Consider the following 25,378-nt stretch of genomic DNA (forward strand, 5'->3'; position numbering starts at 1 on the left):
ATTAGCTAGACTTCGAACCATAGTTTCTCTGATAAAATCCCACAACAGCACTCTTCAGCCACATATTTAGATTTCTTGGAAGCAATTCTTATTTTAAAAATTTCTAATAATTAAGAAGCTAATGATCTTTCTAGAATCTTATTCCTTTCCTAATGTTTGGAAATTTACTATCTACTAAAACTTGCAAGTTACTAAAACTTGCAATGGATTTAAAATCCTTCAACACATATCTACAGTCACTTACTTAGATTTCTTAAATTTTTTTCTGATTTTAAAAAAAAATCTTATAATATAGGAGTTAATGCTCTTTCTAGAATCTTATTCTCCTAATATTTGGAAATTTATTTTCGCTTAGTTTCTAAAACTTGCAATGCATGTGGTTCTCACTTTATTACCATCACACACGTTTTTCATCTCCCTTCTAATGCTTGATTTTATTTTTGTGCGAGCTTGTATATCCTTCAGAATAGGTCAATTTGGTCAAATTAGTTTTCTCCTTTGTTATAACAGCCTCATTGAGTTTCTCTTTTTTCTCTCCATGTTTAGACGCTTTAAATTTCTTTCAGGTTTCAGATTTCATTACTGAATATGAACTAAAATAAGGTTTTGTTTGCTACCACGTGTGCACTTTAGAGCTGTATGGCTTAATTCATGAGATATTTTTATATTATAAAACTGCCCCGGAAGTTTATTTGAATCTCATTTCTGATCCTTTTTAGAATACTTAATTATCATTAAAAACTCCAGCCAACGCAAGAGATACTAATTGCATTATATCATAGAGAATACATTTGAAAAATAAATCATAAAGTAATTATTATTCGACGAAATTGTAAAAAAGAAACAATATTGATCAATAGGCGCTGAAATTACGAAAATCTTATATCGTAACGTTTTGTGACTTGAGGTGACTAGCTTTTAAGACTAACTCTTTATGACTTGCCATATTACTTGGCTAAACTACACGCTTGACTTGGCCAGCTGTACTTGACTTTTGACTAAAGTATAAAGAAAAAAAAAAAGGACTGAAGTTTTGTTTTTGAACTTATAATTCAAAATTATTATGAAAAAAAATTATGATACTTAAAAAAATACATACTTTATGTTAACTTTAGGTATATTTATCTACAACCTTTGATCGTTTATTTTAAAATACCAAATAATGTTTGGTTACTAGACAAAAACAAAATGCATTCATTTCAATCTGAACTTTATATCGACAAATTGATTTCATTTTTATAAATATTGTTTTATGAATAAAGAAAGAAAATAATTTTCCTTTTCACAAAATTATATTAGCTTTAAAATTATTTTAAGGAAATAAATACTTAACAAAAACAAAAGTAACCTATAATTTAGAGCAATCTTTTTTAAATATGGTAGTATTTTTCAATAGCTTTTGAACTTAAAGGCTTCCTTACTGCTCCCGTTAATAATCTCCATGAATACTATTTTTTTATTCCATTTCTATGCTATTTTTTTATAATTGAGACCGTAACTTTCTAAAAATAATAAAATTATTTTTCTCTTTCATATTTTCAAACTTTATATTTGTTCTTATTACTTTTTTATTTGGTCTGAAATTGCAGTTTTAAAACATTCTACGAGCTGAGAATACCTACAGATAAAATCCAACGAAATTGATGCGGGTTAAAAAAGTTTCGAGGTTAATACCGAAGAAGTATAAAGAAGAATCATCTTCACTTACAAAGAACTGAAGTTCGAACAAAGGCGGAAAGAGGTTCTCTCAAAGCAGAGTTGTTGGCTTCGCAACGATAGAAAGCTCCATTGTCACTCAGTTGAGCTCTAATGAGAAGCTCACTTGACGCAAACGACCCGAAAGTGATTACAGGGGTGCTGATCTAAAAGAAAAAAAAATAAAATAAAACAACGCAAACCTATATATTGTTCATTGAAAATAATGTTTCTGGAAAGAATTAAAACGCTTACGCAGTACTGGTCAAGTGTAATTTTTTTTTCAATCATACTTAGTGACTGCCATTATATGCTGTTAGAAAATTCTCAAAACAAATTACTAAATTGCAATTTATTTAATTGATATTTTACCATATTCCTACAAGGAAGCCAAATAACCATAAATAAAACGACATCCACACTGTTAACTGTAGAAAAAACCGTTTATTAACTGTTTTCACTTAATACGGTTGAACAACCGGAAATTTTTCGCACCAACTAGGCTCACCACTCAATTTCTTGAAGATGAGTACATATTATAGCAGAGAGGATTAATCTGTCAATATCATGACAGACAGAACGGGGCTAGAGTCCCAACGTTGACACCATAATATCCCCTTCAATACACGAAGAATTTCTAGTGCTATGAACTTCCCAATTTGTGATCCTGGATTATTTGAGCACTATATTCTCATACACGTATAGATGGCAGAACTATAAATCTACTAGACTATTTTTACTGTCCAGTTACCAAATTACTTTTTTATGATTATAAACCATGCTAGTTGTAAATTGTTAAAAAACACCTTATTGTTTTGTATTGACGGTTTTTTAACCATACTAGTTGTAATCGGTTTCAAGACCATACAGGAAAAAAAATGTTCTTCACCGTTAATTTAACGGTTGATTGTATGGATACACTATTGCAGGTTATTTTAACAAAATTTTAGAATGAAAATTCTAGCTAGATTAAATTCTGATATTTTATAGATTTACAGGTTTGTTAAGTAATATTAAATGCTATTAAATTGGCTAAAATAATTACTCAAAATATTCTTAGAACTTTTGTTTTTTTTCACAAAATATTCTCAGGTATATCACAGAGTAAAAAAGAGAATGAATTCAAGATATTCAAGATTAAAAAAAGGAATGAATTTCCAAATTTATATGACTCCTAACAATTACATTTATAGTAGTACTGGGTAATAATTAATTGTTAATAGTGATTGATAAATAAACAACTAACACTTTTCTACCTTGATAATAAATAAAGTGAAATATAAATAAATGTCTTTTTCATTTTTCAACACTTCAACTCTCATAAATTGTTAGGGGACATGACGCAAAAAATCATGAATTAAGTTCACATTTTGTCAAAATTCAAGCTCTAAATATTCTTGGTAACTGAAACTTACTTGGTGCTTTGCAAAATACATTAAATCTACAAAAAAAATGTTAAAATCATGTCTACAGCTTCATAGTTAATTTTTTGGAAGATATATTTCTTACATTTAGATAAATTCTGTCAAATTCATTTATTGAAGCATTAGATAAAGGCAAATAAATCAATTTCTATCAAAAACGTTAGTTTCACAGCTATTATAATAGCCTTACCATCTTAAAATTCAATGGTTAGTAATAAGTTTCGCTAAATTAAGCTCATTTCAATGGCAAAAGCTTACTAAAATATTATATTACTATATTATTTGATTAAAAACTTCATTCTCTTCAAAAATATATTAATATCATAAAATCTAAAGATAATTAATTTTTGAAGCGAATGAAGAATTTATACAGATAATGGGTTACAGTTTTAGCCTTTTAGGGTTAATTATTTAATATTAAAATATATAAAGAAGATATAAACGAGTTCTCATTAATTTAGATAGACTCTCAAATGTTCTGAAACACGAAAAAAAATTATTGTTTAATAAGAAGTGTCTAATTTTTCTATGAGTTATTCAATAATCCCCCGCTTCATGCATTACCCACTGATGTAAAATTAACAAAATAAAGCTTTCTAACAGAGATTCTTTAACAAAAATTAATGATATTTTTTTAATTAAAGGTAAAACAATGGTTTGATTTGGTTGTATACACTACTGGCTTACTGGCGACACTCTGGCAATTCATCCATAAGGATCATTCGAAGACATTAAAAGTGCATAATATAATTACATTGACGCAATTTTTATTGGAGGGCACCCAGATTAAATATCAATTAATTTCGTCTCCGCACCATGCTCCTTATCCACTAAACTGTGCATTTAATTTTTGGTACTTTATAAGTGTCACTCGAGGGAATTCTGAACTATCAAGAAGCGACAATATTAAGTGCAGTCCAATCAGAAGGTCTAGTCTTAAGAAATTTGAATCGAGTCCTAGCTTATGTCTGAGTAGACAAAGACTTAATTCACATCACCTATAATGCGATAGAGATAAATTGGCGAGATTTTAGATTTTAATTTCTCTAAAAATCACACTTAAAGACTTTACAACAATAAAACATTTCACTTACTTCTCGATCTCCTTTAAACCATCTGATTGTTGCTGCAGGATTTCCTCCTTCTGATGTACAGTTTAATTTCAGTATATCCCCTACTTTAAGGGATGTATTTGTATCATAGCCTAATATTATTGGAGGTTTTGGAGGATCTGAGGAAAAAAAGGAAAATGCAGTGCGTCGCATGCCCTTAATATGTATATATATATGTATTTTTCTAGCTTTTAAAAATTTCCTTAATTCCTAATTTCTTAATCATTCTAAATTTAGTTTTAACAAAATCAAATCAATTATTTAATTTTTATTACATATTATGAACTTATTCTACTTTAATGAGGAAGAAACAAACATGCTATAAGATATAAAGATATAAAATTCGGAAAAACTACTTATCAATAGTTAGAATGTGGGATGATAAAATCATAAAAACCAGTTTGATTGCATGCTGGAACTTACGTTTTTAAAAAAACCATTATTCAACTTTTTTTAAGACATTTTAGTAAGTTTAGATGCTTTCATTTCAGTAGATAATATTTAAATCCTCACCTTAAAATTAATTTCCTACCCCTTAAGTGCTTCTTCTTCGATAATTATACTAAAATCAAAGTTGATATTTAAGAAATATAAATTTTTGTCAATAAAAAGTAGAAAAAATAAGCACTTTCTATTTAATCTTTTTTTTAATTTTTAAATGAAACTTAAGGATAAATTTTACTTCTTTACCATTGTAAAGAAAATTTATTTCGATGTTCAATGAATCGCAATACTTAATAATTTTGTTAGCTGAGATGATTTGACATTTTTTTAAGATATAATTTTATTTGAAAAAGAGAAAAGTTACTTTTACCATTTATTTGATTTTTGGACGGGACATGTAACGGACATGTTGACGGGACAAAAACAGGATAATTTAAGGATTTGAAGAGCATGTATGATTAAGCATTGATATGGCTGAATTTTGCCGACACTGCCTTTAGTTTCTTTCTTCAAACCATTCGTGACTGAGTGTTAGTTGGTCTAAAAAATAGTTTTCAAGAAATTTAGAAGAAAAAATGTCGGTGTGTTAAATCTCTTGATTGGAGTGGCAAGTTCTGACCCCCAAAACCCAAGATTACACAATAAAAATATGAAGTAGTAAAATTGTTCTTACAAACAACATCCAAATTTTAAAGAAAATGAACTTACAAAGCAAAAATTACTTCAAATTAAAATGTTTTGATTACATTTGGACACTTTTCTAAGTTAGTGTTTGTAGAATAATTTGATTTAGAATGATTGAAAAATTATATACACAGAAGCAATATTCCATATTATATTAGCTAATATAAACTTATATATTCATGTTTAGAGATTTATTCATTAAAAATTGTAAACTCATGTAATTAATTCATGTAAATTTATTTATAAAGTACTCACACACAACGAGCAGTTTATGCGTTGCAGATGCTGTCCCAAACACGTGTGGATTCTTTGCAAAGCAAGAAAATATTTTTGTATCCGGTTCCTAGCATGAAAGAAAATGTTCTATGAATAAAATCGATTTGAGAAATAGAGGAAGATGATGCAGGGGAAAGGAGACAGGAGAAAATACTCTCTCTAACGGAAAGAACATTTTTTTGGTTGTAAGAAATATAAAGAATTCCATAATATACTGAGAAAAATTCTGTGACATTTAATATAAGGCACTCCAAATGATGGGTCAAAGGTTATCAACTTTGGAAAAAAAACTGCTATTTTTATTTGTTTTTTAAATATAATTATTGTTTTTTAATTATCTATTTTTAGTAATTGTAATAAACTAAGTGTGAAAATATTTTTTACTGGTCTATTTTCTAAACAGATGCAAAAGATGTTTTTAACTCGTGCACTGAGAAAAAAAATCACCAGATCTAGCGGATTATGGTAAAACTTCACCATGTTTCTGAACCTATGGAAGCACAAAAATGCTTGATAAATTTTACCGAAGTGCTTTGGTACTGATTTTAATAAAATAAGCCATTGCATATAGTTTTATAATATGTGGTAAAATTTGGTAAGTTTATCATGATACCTTAGAGCATGGGGAAAACCATTGATCAATTTAAATTTTCCTTTCAGTTTTGCATTTTTTTATTAAATGTGTGGCAATAAGAACTATAGTTTTGAAAACCGGAATTTTCCGTTAAACTGTTACCATATGAATCGAAACTTTACTGAACTAAATTTAATTTTCAGTTTTGTATTTTTTACTAAATGTTTAAATAATGGTAATCTGTCAAATGTTTACTAAATGTAATGCGAACTATAATTTTCAGAACCGGAATTTCTGGCAAACCATTATCATATGAAAGGTAAAATTACCAAATAAATGGTTTAAATATCGTACATTTTGGTTTTACAAAACTAGAATTATATTTTTTTTACAAGAAATGTCATTACCATTCAGCACTGTGTTTTATTATCCAGATTTGTTTTCTCTGTGGGGTCTTTAAAAATAATGATTATTTTGTTTCAGAAATGAGCACAGGATTTTATTTGAATCCGCTTTGAATTTTATTCAGAATTTTATTATATTGACATGGGATTTTACGTTTTTTTTAAACAATGCAACAACAAAAGTAATTTATAATTTTCTACAAAATGAGTTTTGTAATAATAAAATACATTAATTAGTATCAGGTTCAAAAAATTTAAAAATATATAAACATAGCAAAGCATAGGCTCATTTACAGCGTTTTACGCAACTCTCACATTTTAACTAAAATTCAATAACAAAGTTTAAGTGAAACAAAACAAAAACACGAGAAATGCATTTTCTTAAAGCCAAATCGTAAATTACAGTTGGTTCTTTAAATACAAAGCATTTAGTTTCCTAACAAATGAAGCTTCCTAAATTGCTTTCGTTTCTGTACATGGGATGGAAGTAAGTGATAGCTCCGCATATTACCCTAAGTTCGCAAAACTAAAACCCATTAAAGTAGTCAACAAGGAATTTGCAGAGAATTTCTTCTAAAACTAAGCGGAATTTGCGGAATTCCCAGTTAGCTATCAATCGCTGTCTTTTACACATGTAATTGTTGCCGGAGGATTCCTTTTGTTAAACTGGTACAGTAAGGTTAGTTACCGGACTTACACATTATTTTCGATTTTTGGAAATTATGTTCCCTACTTTGAAAGAGCAAACACACTTTGTGTTAAAATATTTGTTCCAAAAGAAAAAAAAAATACGTAACACAACAAAACGCTCCATGAATGCTAAAATGTTATGGTTTGAGTCTGTGATTTTTCTTGCATTTGGGATATATTATAACTCAAATTATTAATCTCATGGCTTGATGATGCAGTATATCTTACTCTGATATGAGTATATTTTTATCAGATTACCTGGTTTAGCTATTCAGATTTACTGGTTCAGATCAATTAAAATCAATCATTTTGTAGTAATTCCTACTCTACAAAAAGTATTCCTACTCTACAAAAAGTTATTACTACTCTACAAAAGTTATTCCCACTCTACAAAAAGCATGGTCAAATCTACCAGAAACCATAGAATTTATTGTGTTTCGAGCTCTGTGGGAACATTAAATAGTACGGTAAGTATTAAAAGTATTTTAAGTATTTTTATCAAAGTAATTTTATAATGGTTCATAGCAAAATTAACAGCAAAAGATTGTCTTATAATATGTGATAAATAATTGATAAACGATATAAAATTTGTTAGTTTGATCATGATTACTTAGATCATCGCATAAAAACCATTTAATCAGCTAAATTTACATTTCAGTTTTACATTTCTTCTTACAATTCTAATTGTGTAGCAATAAGAACTATAATTTTGAAAAATAGAAGTTCCGGTACATCCTTACCATTTGAACGAAAAAATTACTAATTGAAGGATTTAAATATCATATATTTTGGCTTTTAAAAATAGAATTGTGTTTTTCCTTACCAGAAATATCATTACCAATCGGTACAATATTTTTACCAGAATTTTTGTATCCGTGTATGAATCTTTTGATCTATTTTTATTAAATTAAATCAGCGCAGTAGAATACGTGACAATTGTTCTAATTATATGGCGTGATTAAGTTTAGAGAAATGGATCGAATTGAATAAAATTTCTTGATTTAATTTGGTCTAACCTCGAATCGTTCTAAAATTTCGAAACAGATAAGTCGAATTCTGTTTTTTTCAAATTATTTTTAACGAACTACTGATAAACGTTAATTAATAGCAATATGCTTATCCGCAAGAAATCTATGATCTAAATGAGCCAGAAGCGAACAATTCTACATAATTAATTAAAAAAAGATAACAAAAAATGCCGAATTTAATAAATTAATTTAATAATTATTTTCATTTTATTAATTTAATTTAAATTTAATAAATTTATAATTAATTTAAATCAAATAAATATAGGCTTCTTCACGTTTAATAATATATAATTGTTCTTTCAAAAACAGACTATGAATTACACTGAAGAGCCAAAAAAACTGGTATACCTGTCTAATATCGTGTAGGGCACCCGCGAGAGCGCAGAAGTGCCGCAACACGACGTGGCATGGATTCGATCCATGTGTGAAGTAGTGCTGGAGATAATTGACACCATGAATCCTGCAGGGCTGTTCATAAACCAGTGGGAGTAAGAGGGGGTGGGGATATCTTCTGAACATCACGTTGCAAGGCATCCCAAATATGTTCAATAATGTTCATGTCTGGGAGTGGATCCAAGAGCACTCTTCTGAATTTAGACACTTCCGCTGGCCACCAAAATCCCCAGACATGAACATTATTGAACATATTTGGGATGTCTTGCAACGTGATGTTCAGAAGATATCCCCTCCTCCTTTTACTCCCACTGGTGCATGGACATCCCTGCGGGATTCATGGTGTCAATTATCTCCAGCACTACTTCACACATTGGTCGAATCCATGCCACGTCGTGTTGCGGCACTTCTGCGTGCTCGCGGGGGCCCTGCACGATATTAGGCAGGTATACCAGTTTTTTTGGCTCGTCAGTGTATAAGTGATTTATGAAGTTAGTCTAGTCAATAGTAAACTAGTAAAAACAACTAGTAAATGAATGAATATTCATTTGTAAAAAACTTTTCAAGTAAATGTGCATGTTATTGATAAAAAAGAAAAAATAATTCCAGTTAAGAAAAAATGGCATTTTCTGATAAGCAGTTAGAAATTGTCTGTTCTCCATACAGGTCTTTTTTTTTTCATCTTATCATTTAGAACAAATATCAATACTGGTAAATGTGTCCAAATCAAGTATTATTTGAGTTTTAATGTAGTGTTTATTGCTTTCTGTACAGACTTCAATTTCATTCTATTGATTTATTTTCGGTTACTAAATTTTGTATAAATGACATGATGCAGATTTTGTCTTCCGTTGTTTTCCTCAATGAAAAACTTTCTCTTTTCTACTATTATAATTTTTTTTCAAAAGTAAGGCGAGATCATTGAAAAAAAGTAGTTCTTTAATGGCCGCTTTTTAAAAGCAACTTTATAATTAACCTCTTTTTTTACTTCTCCACTTTTTTTTTTATCGGTGGTTACTCAAGTAAATTTGATATCAGTGTTAATGTGATTGACCTGGATAATGATTTGATACATTTTCTCAATAATTTTTTCATTAACTACTTACCTAAAGGGCGTGCAATATTTATTTCAACTTTGAACAGGATTCTAAAAGCTAATATGAAGAACGAGAATAACAGAGCACTTTTAAATTTACTAGTATCAAACTTAAAAATAATTTTGTTTACATTTCATTAATAAGCATAATTTAAGTTATTCTGAAGCGTAAACTAATGAATTTACCTGCCTGGACAGAGTGAATGTTAAGTTGCTAGTTGTAATCCATCCGTCATCAGTCCGTGTGACGCTTTCAACACCGGCATTAACTTCTTTTCCATCAATCGTCCACGTTAAGTCAGATTTTGGATTGCTAACATCAGTTATGCAACTTAAAGTTATTGCGCTTCCACGTGGTGCTTCAAAAGGACCACGGATCCACATTTTGTTTGAAAGATCTATTGGAAAGGAAAATTTTTTCTCGCAATTTTTTCTACACGGATAAATGAAGTGAAAAAATCATATTTAAAATGAGATAATCAATAGGAAGTACAACACACAGCTAAAAAAACACTGAAAAAACAGCTGCAAATTTTAAGGCGGTCTCCTTTTTGCAGCATTCAGAACTTTTGTATCATAAAGAATTTTATTAATATTTTGCTTAATAAATACCAATAAAAGCAACCGTAACGCCATTAACGTCTTTGCGCAGATTACGTAATTGTGATATTTTTTAATGTAAGAATTTATTTAAAAATTATAAATAACTGTAAATTGAAGAAATACCGTTGTGGTTGAAGAAATACCGAGGTAGTGATTTTGATTTGAAAGATTTTCCTCCATCAAGGAAGCCCACCCAGATTGTTGATGACAAAAGAAATCGATTCAGTCTAAGCCAGGTTACACAACGTCAGAGATTTCAGAAACATTAAGGATCAGTCAAAAAAGTTTTGGGTCCATTAAGAAAAACACGGATGCATAAGCGAGCGCAAAATTTCGCTTCTTCATGAATTCAAAAAAGTTCATTTGACGGCACGATAAAGCATTTCTTATATTCTCATGAAACGTTAAAAAAATTATGGTTCTTTTTAACAAATAATAACTGGTCAATGGGGTGTACGAACAGTTTTTGCCTTTAGGCGAAGACTCGCCATCAATGACTTCAAAGCCAGAACTTCATAAGGAAAAGATTATGTTCTCAGTGAGGTGGGATTGAATGGCTGTGGTGATTTTTTAGCACCAACTTAGGAATAGAGCTATCTACTAAAATGTTTTCTGTCGGCAATTGAACAGCTTGAACGAAGCTATCAGCCCTAAAAGTCATGAATTCGTCAATCATAAAGGAGTAGTATTCAATCACAAAGCAAAACCACAAACAACTTTGGCGACGCATGTTATTGGATCTTGGATGGGTTGTGTTACTATACACGTAAACTTACACCGTTATACTTCCACTTGTTTCGGTATTATCAAAACTCCTTCGTGGAATAACGTTACATTGAGATGAGGTTTCAATCAACACATTGTACTACACCGTTTTTTCGCAAATAAAGGTATGTTCTTCAACGAGCGAGGAATTATGAAGCTCACAGTACGATAGCATAAGTTCGTCGAACAACAACATTATACATTATTGCCTTAGTATTTAACCTTTAATTAAATATATGACTTAGAAAAATATAGAAGGAAAAATGCAATATAGCCTACATAGCCTGTTTCAGTTATTGTAATTTTAAATTATTCAAGATTTTAATTTCTTTTTTTTTTCAAGCTTCTAAGAATCCGGTTTTTTTTCTGGCAGGTTATCAATTTATTTATTTTTTATACTGTCTAGTACATAAAAAAAGCAATTTGTAAAAAAAAAAGTTTTGGTATAGTGCTATTCAAATAAAAAAATTTAAATGCCCACATACTTACAATAAACGCTTAACTTGACAGACGTAATTAAAGGTTCTTTTGTGGCAGCATTTGTTGCATGGCAGTAATATGATACTGTGTTGTCTGCAGCACTTACGATGAATGTAAGGTTATTGGTAGTGACGTCTTCCCCCAAAATGTGTAAGTACGTTGCATCTATCTGAACATTAGCACGGTACCAAATTACTTGTGGAGGAGGATTGCCACCCTCTGTAATGCATACTACTGTTATTGACTCCCCAGCATTCACTATGGTTCCTTCTGTGTACCCTTCTATTCTTGGAAACGCTGGTGAGTCTAAAAGTAGGAAAAACAGAAAAACAAAAATTTAATTAATTTCTTTTACATTATTTAAATATAAATTTAGTAAATGTATTTTAGTAAATGTACTGAATTATAGGTTAAGTTAAGAAACTGCCAAACATTTTTAATGTTTTTTATCTAGCATATATGAACAAATAGTTTCAAATAGTTAGGGTACAAAATGTTATTAGTTTTTATGGTTTTCAAAAAGAAATTTGGTGTATGATACTTTTCTGTTGGATTGTTAACAGTTCTGAAGGCCCTCCAAATTTAGATAGATTTTGCTAATAAGAATTGCAAGATTTAACCTAATAGATCATAATACATAGTTTGAACAGAAATTGTTTATTTCACGTTCTTCATGTAATGAGAAAGTACTACGTGGTATAGGAAATTTGTCCAAAGAATCAACATCTGGAAGGATCACATTATTATTAGGCTTTAATGTAATAAAATACACAAAGCGCACTTTTTGTCAATGATAGCATTGGCGTTTATTTAATGCTAAAAATGTTAAAAATGTACCGAGTCACATATTCTAAAAAGATTTCGTTAGTCCTAAAATCCCATCATATGACTCATTGCTAATAATCTAGATTAAAGTTTTGAAAAGTTTAAAGGTACATATTTAAGGAAATAAATATATTTATGTAAATATTGAAAAATATAATTATATTTCTATTAAAAATAATTAGATTTTTTTTTAAATTCTCATAATTAGATATTTTTAGAGCAAATATTTTTGTTACATTTGTGAGGGTAAGTATATTTTGTAAATGCATTACATAATTAAATTTACACATTATTTTCTCTAATAAAATTTAAATTGCAGATTTTAAGTATGTGATGTGTAAAGTACATTTTTTTAAAAAAAATATTTTTCATTATGCAAACTATTTTCAAAACCTTTCAAAAATAAAAATAAAAAATCGTACATTTTGTACTCTAATGCATCGAAAGATAATTAAGAAAAGTGAGGAAAGTTTACACACTCTGTAATCTTAAGAAAAGATTATACCTTTAAAAAATCTAAAGGATGGACACACTCTAGATTCAAATAATTATTTTTTTCCTTTTGAATGTTAATTACTTTGAAAAGAAGCAGTGAGGCACTTACGTAAGACACTTAAAGTAACATCCGTTCTCATTCTGTGATCAAGAGCTTTGTGAAGGGCTTCGCATGCAAATTTTGCTCCATTATCTTGCTTCAGAGGATGTATTGTTAAATAGCTTGTTGCCGTATATCTTGTTTTTCCTTTTCTTTCTTCATAATGGACGGATTCTAAGAATTGAGTGCAAAAACTTAGCATTTCATAAAAACTACTATTTTTTGCTCATGGTAAAATATTTGTTTGTTAATTTAAAGGAATATTTTGAAGTTTACTATAAATATGTTTTAAAATTTTTATACCTCAAAGTAGAAAATATTCAATTGGTTATAACCTATAATCTGCTGAAAATTTAGATCATAATTAGAGCATACAGAGTGATTAGAAGATGCAGACTAATCCTTCTTAGGCTTTTTGGCACCATAAATCAGGTTCACAATAGATTGATCTTAAGACACTGTTCCCTGTAAATCACCGAGGTCTAGCCGCCCAGGCTGTTTTCAAAGATTGGGTTGGTTACTTAGTTGATCAGGACCGTGAAAGGACCGATAGTGTGCGGTATCAGTCCCCGCTAAACTGTTATGCTGCAAAGTCCAGACCATAGGAAATAGAGTGCGTGCAGTCAAATGAGGAGACTGGCATCCGGCTCACTTCGATCACAGCGCTGACGTAAAATATACTCAGTGGTAGAAGGATAGCGAGTTGGAGTCCCCTTGCTGTCGGGCTAACGATGGGAAGTTTTTCTATCCATGTGACGCAAATGCGTTTTAATTCCCTCAAAAATTCTTATACGTAGTGTAATTTATCCGAATATTTGATCCAGGATTTCTCTTCTCTTCAGGATTGGGTTCAAAATTTCAAGGCTACGGAGTTGAAAATTGATAGTTGTTAACTCAAAATTGGGTCGATTGCTCAACGACGGTTGTAAAATAAAATTTAAAATAGCCCATAAGGAGATCTGGAGCGAAGTAAATAAAATACTACAACATCTTTTATCTAGATGCAATTTATACTGCTGCAACAAATTTGAAACATGTTTTTGCTTAACTGTAACTTATTTCTCAAAACGTAAACCTCAATTTATTGCACTTAAAATTTCAACCTATTTTTCGATTAATGCAAATATTTTTTAAACCGCAAATTTTCTAAAATACTTAAATTAATAAAAAAATACTGCTGAATACTTTTTGATTAATCCAGTATATATATTTGCTGCGTAATGCATGCATAGCGAGATGTGGTTTCCTATGCTTTAAAAATATACTATTGTTTTTTGTTCTAAATTTTTTATTGTAATAAGTGTAAATACAACTAAGCATAAATTTAATAAAGTCAGTTAGCTAACATATTATATTTGTTTTAAGTTTTAGAACAATGATTAACATCAAATGTTCCATGAAGAAAACTTTAAAAAATATTAAAATCTTCTCGCAACAGGGCAGCCTTGACCAAATGGGTCATAGATAACAGCACCACTATTTTGGTTCAATGTTTTTAGAATTTTTCGACGAATTACAGTGCACTAAATCGAAATACAGTGCACGAATTACAGTGCACTAATCTTTATTTAGAGAAAGTACGTTTTTGTGTCCTATTTTGCAACTTTAAAAATTGTCTACACTGATTAATTAGCATATTTAAAGTCACTCTCTCTAGCCATTAATATTGAGTCCTAGAACGTGAAGATCCGATAATTAGATTAATTCAGGGAGGTCAGTTTTTTCTTTTTTTAGTGCACTGTATATTATAATTGTATAGAATTATGCTCCCATAACTTTTCTATTTAATTGGTTTGTTGATTGCTAATAAATTTATTTACTAATTGAAGCGGGATAGGCTTTAAAAGTAAGACTTAAGTCAGATAAACCCAATGTTATACAAGAACAGCTTGGTAAAATAAAGCAAAATATAGTTTTAACGACGAACAAGCATAACACTCATTAAATTTCTTCAGATTTTATCTTAGACAAAAAAAAGTTTTCTTATCAATGTTAACTTAAGATCAATTATATAGTTTTCAAAACCAATGTATATTGTGTTTTGTTGTTTACAAAAATTGATGAATTTACAAAAGAAAAATATTCAAATTTTGCAAGTTAAGATTCAAATTTCCTTGATCATTTAGTAAATATCCAACTAGTATATGCGCATATGAAGTTACTGCATCAATGATCAAAGTAATCACAAAATAGTGTTATCATGTTCTATACTGTGTAGCTCAGTTACCTTAATAATAACAACGATAGCCTAGAATTTTTCTCCGTATAAATAATTTACCGTGTCTAAGGGCACAAGGCATTTAACATAATCAAGCGTAGAACGTTTGACGATACGACTGCCATTTAGGGACTACATGTGATCATGTCAGTGTATTTATTGATTATTATGTATGTGCTATTATGCTGCATAAGACAACGCAGAAATTTATTTATAGGCCAAATAAATCTCAATAGACGAGTATATTAAAATCTGCATCACAAAATAACGAGTGCATTCGGTTTATTTATTGATTAATAAATAAACTATGCTATGATTAAAAAAAATCAGCTCATAGTTGGAATTCTTACACTATGCCTAAAAGAATGGTGCAAATAATTATTACATACATGTTTTAAGTAATTTGCATTTTTTAACTTTTTTTAAAAATGTTTTTACTCTTAATGGTTTAAAATAAGACAAAACAAACGGAATAAAGTTAAAAGAAACTCTAAATTTCTGCTTCTAACCATATTTAAAATATCAATTCTTCAAAAAATAACTCAATTTTAAAAGTTATAAAATCTTACTAATAAAACTCATATTAGGAATTATACCAACTACTAACATACAATAAGTCCCTTTAGTTATTTAAAACAATAAGTTAAAAATTTAAAAGAGTTTTTTTACATTGCATTTTTTTCAACTAATTTAGAAAAAGTAGAATTTTCTTAGAAGTCTTAGAAGACACTTGATAATGCGAATTTCATAAATAAAAGGAAAATGGATAAAAGGATTTACTTAATAAGCTGAAAAGTTCCAATTTCCAACCAAATATAAATTATTAATTCTAAAAAATATACCTTTACAAATTTTAAAAGCTATGACTTCGTGACATTCATTTTCAATAGCATTATTGCATACATTCTAAACAGTCTTCCTAGTCATTCTTAAGATTAATTCCCCGTAATATTTAAACTTCATAAAACAAATTTAGTTTTGGAAAAATTTTGGTTTTTTTGTAGGAAATTTTTTTTAGTATTTTTACAAAGATTTAATGAGAGGAATTTTTCAAATTATAAAAAAAAAAGTGAAAATGCAAAAAATAACTCAATTTTTAGAAACAATGAACTTAGATCAATTATCCATAATAGTTAAGCCAACTTGAACTATACCTTATATACAAATATATCTAAAAAAATCAATAATATAGATAAAAAAACTATGAACTAAGATTATTTATTTTAAACAGTATTATTGCAAACATTCTGAACATCCTGTCGATATTAAGAACGATTAAGATGATTAGTTTTGCCTCAAAAAACAAATTTGGTTTTGCAGACAAATCGCATTTTTTTTCTTCTCAATATTGGGAATGTTTGTTAGCAATTATAAGGAATTTATTAAACCAATTTTTCAAATGATTAAGAAAAGTGAAAACATAAATAATAACGCAATTTTTAGAAACAAAAAACCTGATCAAATATTTTTAATAGTAAAGCCAGCTTGAACTATACCTTATACATAAATATAAGAAAAATAACTTACCTTTAGGCACTTCTTTATTGTCTTTGTACCACTTTAAGAGAGCAGCTGGTTTACTTCCCACTGCTTGGCAGATAAGGCGAACCGATGTATTTTCGTTTACCTCCATCGTGGAGGATTGTCCCAAACCATTAACAGAAATATAATCTGGTGGTACTAAAGAAAACAAAAATCATCTTTGTGAATGTGTTTTTTCTCTCTTTATTTTAAATTCAATATCATGTTTCATTCCATTCTAAATGTATTTTATGAAAGACATTGGCGTGGTTGAAAAACTTATTTATTTAAAAATGTTATTTGCTTTTTTAAGGGGTGTAATATTTTAGACAGTTTGTTTTATCCCTCTGCTGGCTAAATTTACTTCTTTTAGATTATATTTTTTTCGATATTTCTTTTCAATTTTTTCTGAAAAATATCAAAGAAATTTTAGTTATCAGCTACTCGAATTTCATTTACTTTTACTATATTTTACTGTTCAGTATTATTTATTTTTTTGAAAATACACAAGTTATACACTGATAGAAATGGCTACTCAACTATCGCGAAACTTTATTCGTTTTTGAAAAAACCATATCCTAGTATATGCTTAGAGCAAAATTTTCGTCAATGTGACAAAATAACTGTCATCGTTTCTTTGAGGAAAATAATTTTGTTCTAAATTAAAGAAATATTTCGTTATTCTCCCCCCCCCTAAAAAAAGGAAAATTATGCTAGGTGCAAACTTTTCTAATAATCAGATTTGAAATGAGGAAACATTTTCGTCATATAGTTAAGAATTCGAGTTTTATCACAAATCGTGAAATTTCCTGACGAAATAATTCTAAAAATTAATAATGTGCAGCTCAAGGATTGCTAAATCGACAGCAGTGAGAGATTTACTTCTGTGAGTGTATCAGATTGCATTACAAAATACTTATGAAATGCAATGGGTAAATTCTCTTCAGCCATTCAGTTGTATTTTTCTGTTTCTTGGTTATTCGTTAATATTATGCTTTTAATCGTTTATTCGTACAAAGTAATAAAATTGAATAAATAGCAATAATCAGGAATATTGTCTAGTTATAAATATTTATTAGAAATATTTATTAAGAATTTTAAGAAGAATATTTGAAATAAATATTTATTTTTGTAATCAATAAATCATTTAAACTTTTTTAAAAAACACAACAAATTTTTGCGGTTGGGTATGAACTCTGTAAGAAAATTTTAAATTGCCTTCACAGGCAGACTGCAAACGGTTAAAAATTGTTGTGTTATATGTGATGGTCTGTCTTAATGTGAAAAGTAGGCATGGGCATTGTTGATAAATATATAAAATATTTATTATTTCATTTAATAATGATCAAAAAATTTTGTATTGTAAGGTATACAAATTTTTGCATTATTTTAAAGAATATTATTTTACATGGCAAAATGTAAGCAAAATTGGTCGAATAGTTCCTGAGAAATCGGATTTTGAGTATCTAACTTTTTTGAAATTCAATTTCTCAGGAACTATTCCACAGAATTTGCTCAAATTTTATATTTTTTCTTCTAAAATTACAATCTTTAAAATGAGGCAAAAATTTTTATAACTTACGATTCAAAATTTTTTTCTGCCAACATTAAATAAAAGAGTAAAAAATAATAAATATTTACTAAAACTATTTTTTCCTTCGAATTATCTTTGGATAAACGGATTTTATTCTTGTGTGTAAAACTTTTTTAATTCACTTAAAAAGTTTTCGATGAATAGCGAAATACGCAAAAAGTGAACCAAATTCATTAAACCAAATCAAATTCACTCTACCAAACCATTGACACAATATCTTAACAATGCCGGCCAGGTGGCCGAGCGGTTAGCGTGGCTGACTGCGAAGCCATAGGCTGCGGGTTCGAATCCCGCTCTGGGCATGGATGTTTCTCTCTCTCTTTGTGCTGTCCTCTGTTGTGTGTGTGTATGATGTGTGAATGTGGCCCACCCTATAAACGGGTTTGTGGCAGTGTGGCGTGGGCAATGTTGCTCGCCTCCGTGACTTTGGTTCACAGGTGCCCACTGGGTAACGCGAAATGAGCAACAATTCTGGCATAGTATAGGCAAAGATTCAAATTCAGTGCCAGCCATTGAAAAAAAAAATCTTAAAAATTGCTGCCAAGCCCTGCATTTCTCGGGGCAGAAATCCGAATATGACAAAAAAAGGAATGTTTATTCAGAGAAAGTACGTTTTTGTGTCTGATTTTGTAACTTAAAATATTTTCTGCACTTCTTAATTAACATATTTAGAGTCACTCTCTCGAGCCATTAATTTGGAGTCCAAGAATGTGAAGATCCGATCATTAGATTAAGTCAGGGTAGCCCGTTTTTTTTTCTTTTGTGTGTGCACTGTTTACTATATATATATAAAAAAACTTGAATTGATGGGGAAATAACAAGCGAAGGAGTAAAAATTAAGTTAAAGAATAACAAATTATGCAGCGTCTGAAAGAGACACATCATCCAAACTATACAAGCATAAAAATAACTGAATGCACATTTAAAATTTGTTTCACTTACTAAGAATTCTTAATTTAGCTGCAGATCTAATTGGTGTGTTGTTCAAAGCTGGTCCGACCTTTTAAAGGAAAAAAAAATGTTACAGGTGATAAGATAAAATGATATTAAGAACAGCAGTACACTTTATTAGTTTAAAATATTGCGTAATGTTCAATAAGAATCAAAAATCTACAAATTTTCTCCGAATAAAAATTATCTACAATTTTGCAGTACATATTTAGAATCCTACATCTACATAAAATGTGCTTAAGGTTTAAAAAATTTTTATTATTACCCTTGTAAACTTTGCTGCTTATAAATAAATGTTTTTTGCTTCCATTGTTCTACATCCTGAAATTTTTGGAACTTTTATACAACCATATTAGAAATATGAATTTAAAAGGAGTTTGCCATCCTTTAAATATTTATAACTAAAATAGCAACATGTTAAGAACTTCTTTTTTAAAAGGCGGTATTGCGTTGGAGGCAGAAAGTGATTCGTGAATACAAATTGTCACACATTAATGACGGACTACTTATAAAAAAAAATTTATAGTTGACTGAGCTATGAATCAGTTTTTCCTGATGCCAAAATTAATGCTTGAGGGTTAAGATAAAAAAGTAATGAAAATTGCTGTAAAATATCTGTAATAAAATGTTTAGTGAATACTCGTTTTTTTTCCTGTTTAAAGAAGTCAACAAACAAAAGAATGAAATTTTTTCTGCTTTTCAATTTAACTTACCACTTCTTGTGTCAACCTATCGTATTTTGAGCGAAAATGATTGTTAAAGGGAATCGATAGGGCATAAACCAATAATACTAAAACTGACTTTTGCAAAGTACCCTTTTTCATTATCTAAACAACATACTTCAGGGTTTTTTTTTTTTGGTAAAAAATTTTTGTATACAAGCTTACACTGCGATAACTGTTAATGTATATATTTGACAGAAATTGTTTAAAAAATGTATGAACTGAAAACTTTTAATTTATTTTTAAAATCTTAGTCAAACAGTGCTCCTGTTAACACTAAAACAGTGTCACAGTAGTTCATCTTTTTTTTCGATAATTACTAAAAATTATAGATCATAAATAATAGATCTTATAGAATCAAACGAATAACTAAAACAAATTTTAACATTTAAGCTCTACTAATTTTATAATTATTAGTAGTAGTAGTATTTACGTAATGATTTAAGATCACTTACTTGACACTGAAATTCACCTTCATCTTGGAATCTGACATTTTTTATCTGCAAATTATATACACCTTCATCTTCATTTACTTCCATGTAATATCTGGGATATCCTGGAATTTTTGGATCAAAACCTATTATAAGAAAATAAATAAGTAAATAAGGTTATTATTTTTATAAAAAAACTCTTTTTTTTTAAATATTTTTTAAAAATAATATTAATGCAATGCTAAATGTTGAGTGGAATACTGTAGCTGATAACACTTAATTATTAATAAATGTTCAATTATAAATGATCAATTAAAATCATTGCTTTTTTGCAAAGTTCTAAACCGACATTTGTTGTTCTGATTTCACTTAAGTAAACCTTTTTCTCGATATAAAATACTACAAACTATTGCAATGTTCTAAATCTTAAAAACCCTAAATTATGTGTTGATTAGACTAATTGTTAGCACGATCTGTCTAATATATTCATTCTTTTACCGAGTGACGGAATTGTAAGTTCTTGTAATTTAATCAATTTATTTTTAATGGAGTATTTCTCATTATTTGTAGTTTAACCTTTTTTCAAATAAAAATTTCAGAATTATAGGAAGGTTTTTGACGTTTGTTTTTTGAATATTTATTACTGCAGTAAAAGTTATTGGCAATTTTTATTGTAAAAGTTTTTATTACTTGATCGATTTGTATAAATTTTATAGTATTATCTAAAATGTTCGAAGTTTCATGAAAGCTTTGTACATAAAGTGATGTTGAACTTTATTTCTTTTCCGGACACACCGAGAATATCATCTTCTATTTAATGACAAAGAAATATCTCCTCAATTCAGAGAAGAAAAGAAGGAAATAATGACAATATATATTCGACTCTAAAAGAAAATCACGAATTCCATCTAAGTGTAAAAAGCTTTTGTATTCGTGATTGCTATTAAAATGGATCACTGCGACAATTTCTGAACTAGAATTTCGTCTCAGAAACTCCACAGTGCACTCCAACCTACTTTTATTCGCAATTGAATTCTCTCTTTTTACGAACCAGATTTGATTCTTCCGGAATAAAACCGTGAGAAGTTTCAAACAGTTCGTGGACGTAAGAGAAGATTTAAATGTAGAGAATTCTTGAGATTAGTTTGAAAAACCTTGTACTTCAGAAAGAATCTTAAGCTTAGGTATGCTGCAGAATACGAGGTTCACAATGAATTGGAAAGTGAAATTTGCAAACTTCGCGACTTGAAGAAAGAAAGCTAATAAAGCTTACTTCCCAGGAAAGAAAAATAGAATTAGGCGCTTTAAAAGAGCGAGGAAAATGTGTTTAAAAGGATTCGCGTGTTTATTTTCGTGTGTGATCCATTCCTTTAAGATTTCCTTTTATTGCTCACTTCCGTGCAGTTCCAGTTCCAAATGAAAATTTAAAAAGATTCCTAATGCTATCCAGTAGAAAACAGGGTACATCATATACTTCGTAAAATGAAACAAATTTGTTTTTGTTGAACTTAACATTTGCTGTGTGAAAATAAAGCTTTTTTTCAATGAAAACTTTGCACATCGCACCATTTTTTTTATTGCAGTTAAATCGTCACATTCAATTTAGATCTAAAAATAAGCGTGTGATGTTATCACAATACCTTCCACTTACAACAGTTTCTTAAATTACCTTTCTGGTGATGCCTTGCGCCTAACTTTTTTAAACTGTAATCGTTAATTTTACTGAGCTCAAATATCCGAATCGACATATATTCCATTGTGCCGTGCTTGAAGTAACTGATCTTGCTTTTCAAGGTATTATTTTCCTTCTACGCATGCTCCGAAAGTAGAATTTCATGTCTTATATATTTAGCTTTCCTTATATTTTCTTTATATCTTCGCTATCCTAATTTGCATTTATGTAGGATAAATTATTAATTTATCGGATAAGGTAATTTTATAAATATTTAGAAATAGTTTTAATGATAGTGCGTGCAGTAAAGTGAACACGTTCCCCCTGTTGACGATTCCCTTACCCTGATGGTGCCTCTGAACATTCCAGTGCGTGGTAAAAAAAATATGTCGACACTGCCTAAATACAAAAATAGTGATTTAGAACGAGTTTCTCTTTGTTCTGCTTTTGCTATCCGCATTCATCTTCTCACAAACAGGGTACATCTCAGCATAGAAGAAGCAAACAACTAAGGCTCCTATACTATCAGAGCTGACCTATCAAGCAATAATGGAGCAAACAAGTTCGCAAGTTAACGTTATGTTAGTATTGTGCTTATGTTAGCTTTTTGCTCCAAAAATAGATGATAAGTCGGCCTGCCAATGACCCTGGTGAAAATTATGATACTCTCCCTCTTCTTCCTTGGGGATTCACTGTCCTTTAAGCAGCTACTGAAATACTACAAGCCGTTTCAAATAAAATTTATTGTATTTTATTATCTCGTTGTTTATTTTTATACAATATGAGATAATTAAATTTGATTTGGTAGGTTCGTTATTCTTTTGAGTGTGGTTTTTTGGTTTACATAACCCTTAAACTAATCTTCTATCTGCGACCTTTCGAAGCTTATTTTTCACCAGATGGATTTGTTGACTATTTAGTCAAGTTTTTTCTTCCAGTAGAATACTATTTCTTTTTTTTCCCGTTTCAGGTTTTAATCCAGAACGTTATTGCATAGTGAAATCGGGTTCTAGTCATGTACTTATTTTCTCTATTCATGCCTAGTTTTTCACTAAAAGTTTTCAGGTTAGCGAATGCGTATTGGAATTATAAGGTATAATGGTTTTATTTTGAGAAACCTTGTAACTTTTGTAATTCTCCCGAAATTTTATGAAAACGTTTTAATGAATATGTTAGTATATGTATGTTTCACAGAGTTTGTTCTTTTTCGTCTATTTGAATCTTTTTCGATTTTTCGCTCTTTTATTTTTGAAATAATTAGATTCGCTAATGTTTAGTTAAGAAAAAAAAAGAATTTAGTTAAGACTAAAATTCTTAAGCCAATGTTATCCAGTAGTGCTCTAGTCAGTTGACATAAAGTGAGTTTAAAATGATGAATAAATTTAAATTATAAATAACCTTTAATCTTCACTTGAAACCTAAATACTGAATGAGCTAATCCATTTTAAATGTATGTCTTATAATGTTTTTCTCTTTTACCATTATTTAAGAGTAAATTAATATAACTTGAAATAAGTTAATTTCTAAATCCAAATAAATTTTATGATTGATATTTTTTATTTAATAAAATTATTTATAGCTTCAATATCATTCAGGGAAATTGTACAAAAACTAAAAGCTAAACAAATATTTTTTTTTCTAAAATCAAATATAATCTTAATAAAACATTGTAATTTTGAACAATACCGTTATGATATTTATTGCAAAAATTGAAGAAGAGCCTGAAGTGCATTGTTATTATAAACTTTAACATATATAGTAAAAAAAGAAATATAATTTAAAATACTTTGCAAGTTTAAAATACATTCAAGTTATATTTCGATAAAAATAAGTGTTTATATGAAAAAATATATAAAAGCAGCAAAGACGAATTAAAAAATACATGTAACAGAAGATTACATGTAACAGAAATACATAACAATTCAGTTTGAAAGTTATAATTTAATTAAGTAGTTTAAAAAAACATTCTCAACTAAAACTATTTTAAAAGAATATGACAAACCATCACAAAAAAATAAGATGCCTTGAAAAGAAAAAAAAATATTTTTCTTATTTTATATCATATTTTAAAGTGTGGTGCATTGCGGAATTACCCAAACTCAAAATAATATCGAATTCAATGTAATGATTTTACAAAACATTTCAAGAAGAAATAAGAACACCAAACAAAACTTGTATATTGATGAAATTTGATGTGGTTGTATGGCATAATTGAAGATAATGACGAAAGCGGGATCATGATCATAATAAAATATTTATTCAGTAACAGTTGTAGAGATCAAGATACAAAATTTAAGACTATTGTGTACAAACTTCATTTTAAGTGAAATATTAAATTTTGAAATAATAATATTAGTAAGGAAAGACCATGGGAGAAACATTCCCCACGATCAACCTAATCATAAGAAAAATAAAGAGTGAAGGCATTATTCCTAACAGACAGATAGCTGTCATGGATAAGGGCATGGTATGAGATCCACAGTTGACGATTTATAGAAAGATAACATAGTCAAAAATAAAGACAACCTCCCGTAATCAATATTAAATTTGAAAAATTATTTGGCGAAAGCTAATCGCCAAAAAAACTATGAGAATTAATATAACCTTGTAACTGAAAAATTTTTGTGATAAGAAATAAAGAATAGAGATTTTTAAATAGCATTTTTGTTTAGATTTAATTGCGATTAATTTTACATTTGTATAGATAAATATTCAATAATTTTCTTAATTTATTTGAAATTCGATAAGAAATGATTAAAAAAATAAATTTCATGAAATTAATATTTTTTTAAAGCCTAGGAAATATGTAACGCCTATTATGACATCGCATAACGTGTTATACTTTAAAAGAAAGCTTTCTAATAACATTTGAGCTTTTGATACCTTTTGATCTAGCAGATTGGCTCACGGATTTATCTTTCCCAATTTGACACAATCTATTGCTTTCAAATTCTGAATTTGATATTATCATGAAGGCAATATTTTACAGAAAATATGTTTAGATTTCAAATAATTTTCGAAAAATCATTGCTGATTTTGTCAAGAAGGAAAGAAATCGAGTAATAAGTCGGTATAGGAAATTGAGTAATGAAAGTTAGATTTCGCATTTAAAACCTTACTCAAGAAAAATTTGTGCTAGTCAAACGAAATTGGCTCCAAGGATAAAAAACGAAAAACACTT

General features: G+C 28.9%; 1 protein-coding gene across 1 annotated transcript in view; it reads right to left on the reverse strand.

The window, feature by feature from the left end:
• LOC107453570 (synaptogenesis protein syg-2) overlaps window positions 1-25,378 on the reverse strand; it is an 89,840-nt gene that overhangs the window by 35,167 nt on the left and 29,295 nt on the right. The window contains exons 3-11 of the mRNA XM_043041629.2: window positions 20,550-20,671; window positions 19,364-19,421; window positions 16,834-16,986; window positions 13,098-13,262; window positions 11,678-11,974; window positions 10,007-10,218; window positions 5,615-5,702; window positions 4,214-4,350; window positions 1,709-1,862 (exon numbers count right to left, since the gene is read on the reverse strand). Of these exons, the coding sequence (XP_042897563.1) occupies window positions 1,709-1,862; window positions 4,214-4,350; window positions 5,615-5,702; window positions 10,007-10,218; window positions 11,678-11,974; window positions 13,098-13,262; window positions 16,834-16,986; window positions 19,364-19,421; window positions 20,550-20,671 (1,386 nt within the window). The remainder of the gene's footprint in view (window positions 1-1,708; window positions 1,863-4,213; window positions 4,351-5,614; window positions 5,703-10,006; window positions 10,219-11,677; window positions 11,975-13,097; window positions 13,263-16,833; window positions 16,987-19,363; window positions 19,422-20,549; window positions 20,672-25,378) is intronic.

The sequence above is a fragment of the Parasteatoda tepidariorum genome, chromosome 2 (assembly GCF_043381705.1).
Source record: "Parasteatoda tepidariorum isolate YZ-2023 chromosome 2, CAS_Ptep_4.0, whole genome shotgun sequence".
Taxonomy (NCBI): domain Eukaryota; kingdom Metazoa; phylum Arthropoda; class Arachnida; order Araneae; family Theridiidae; genus Parasteatoda; species Parasteatoda tepidariorum.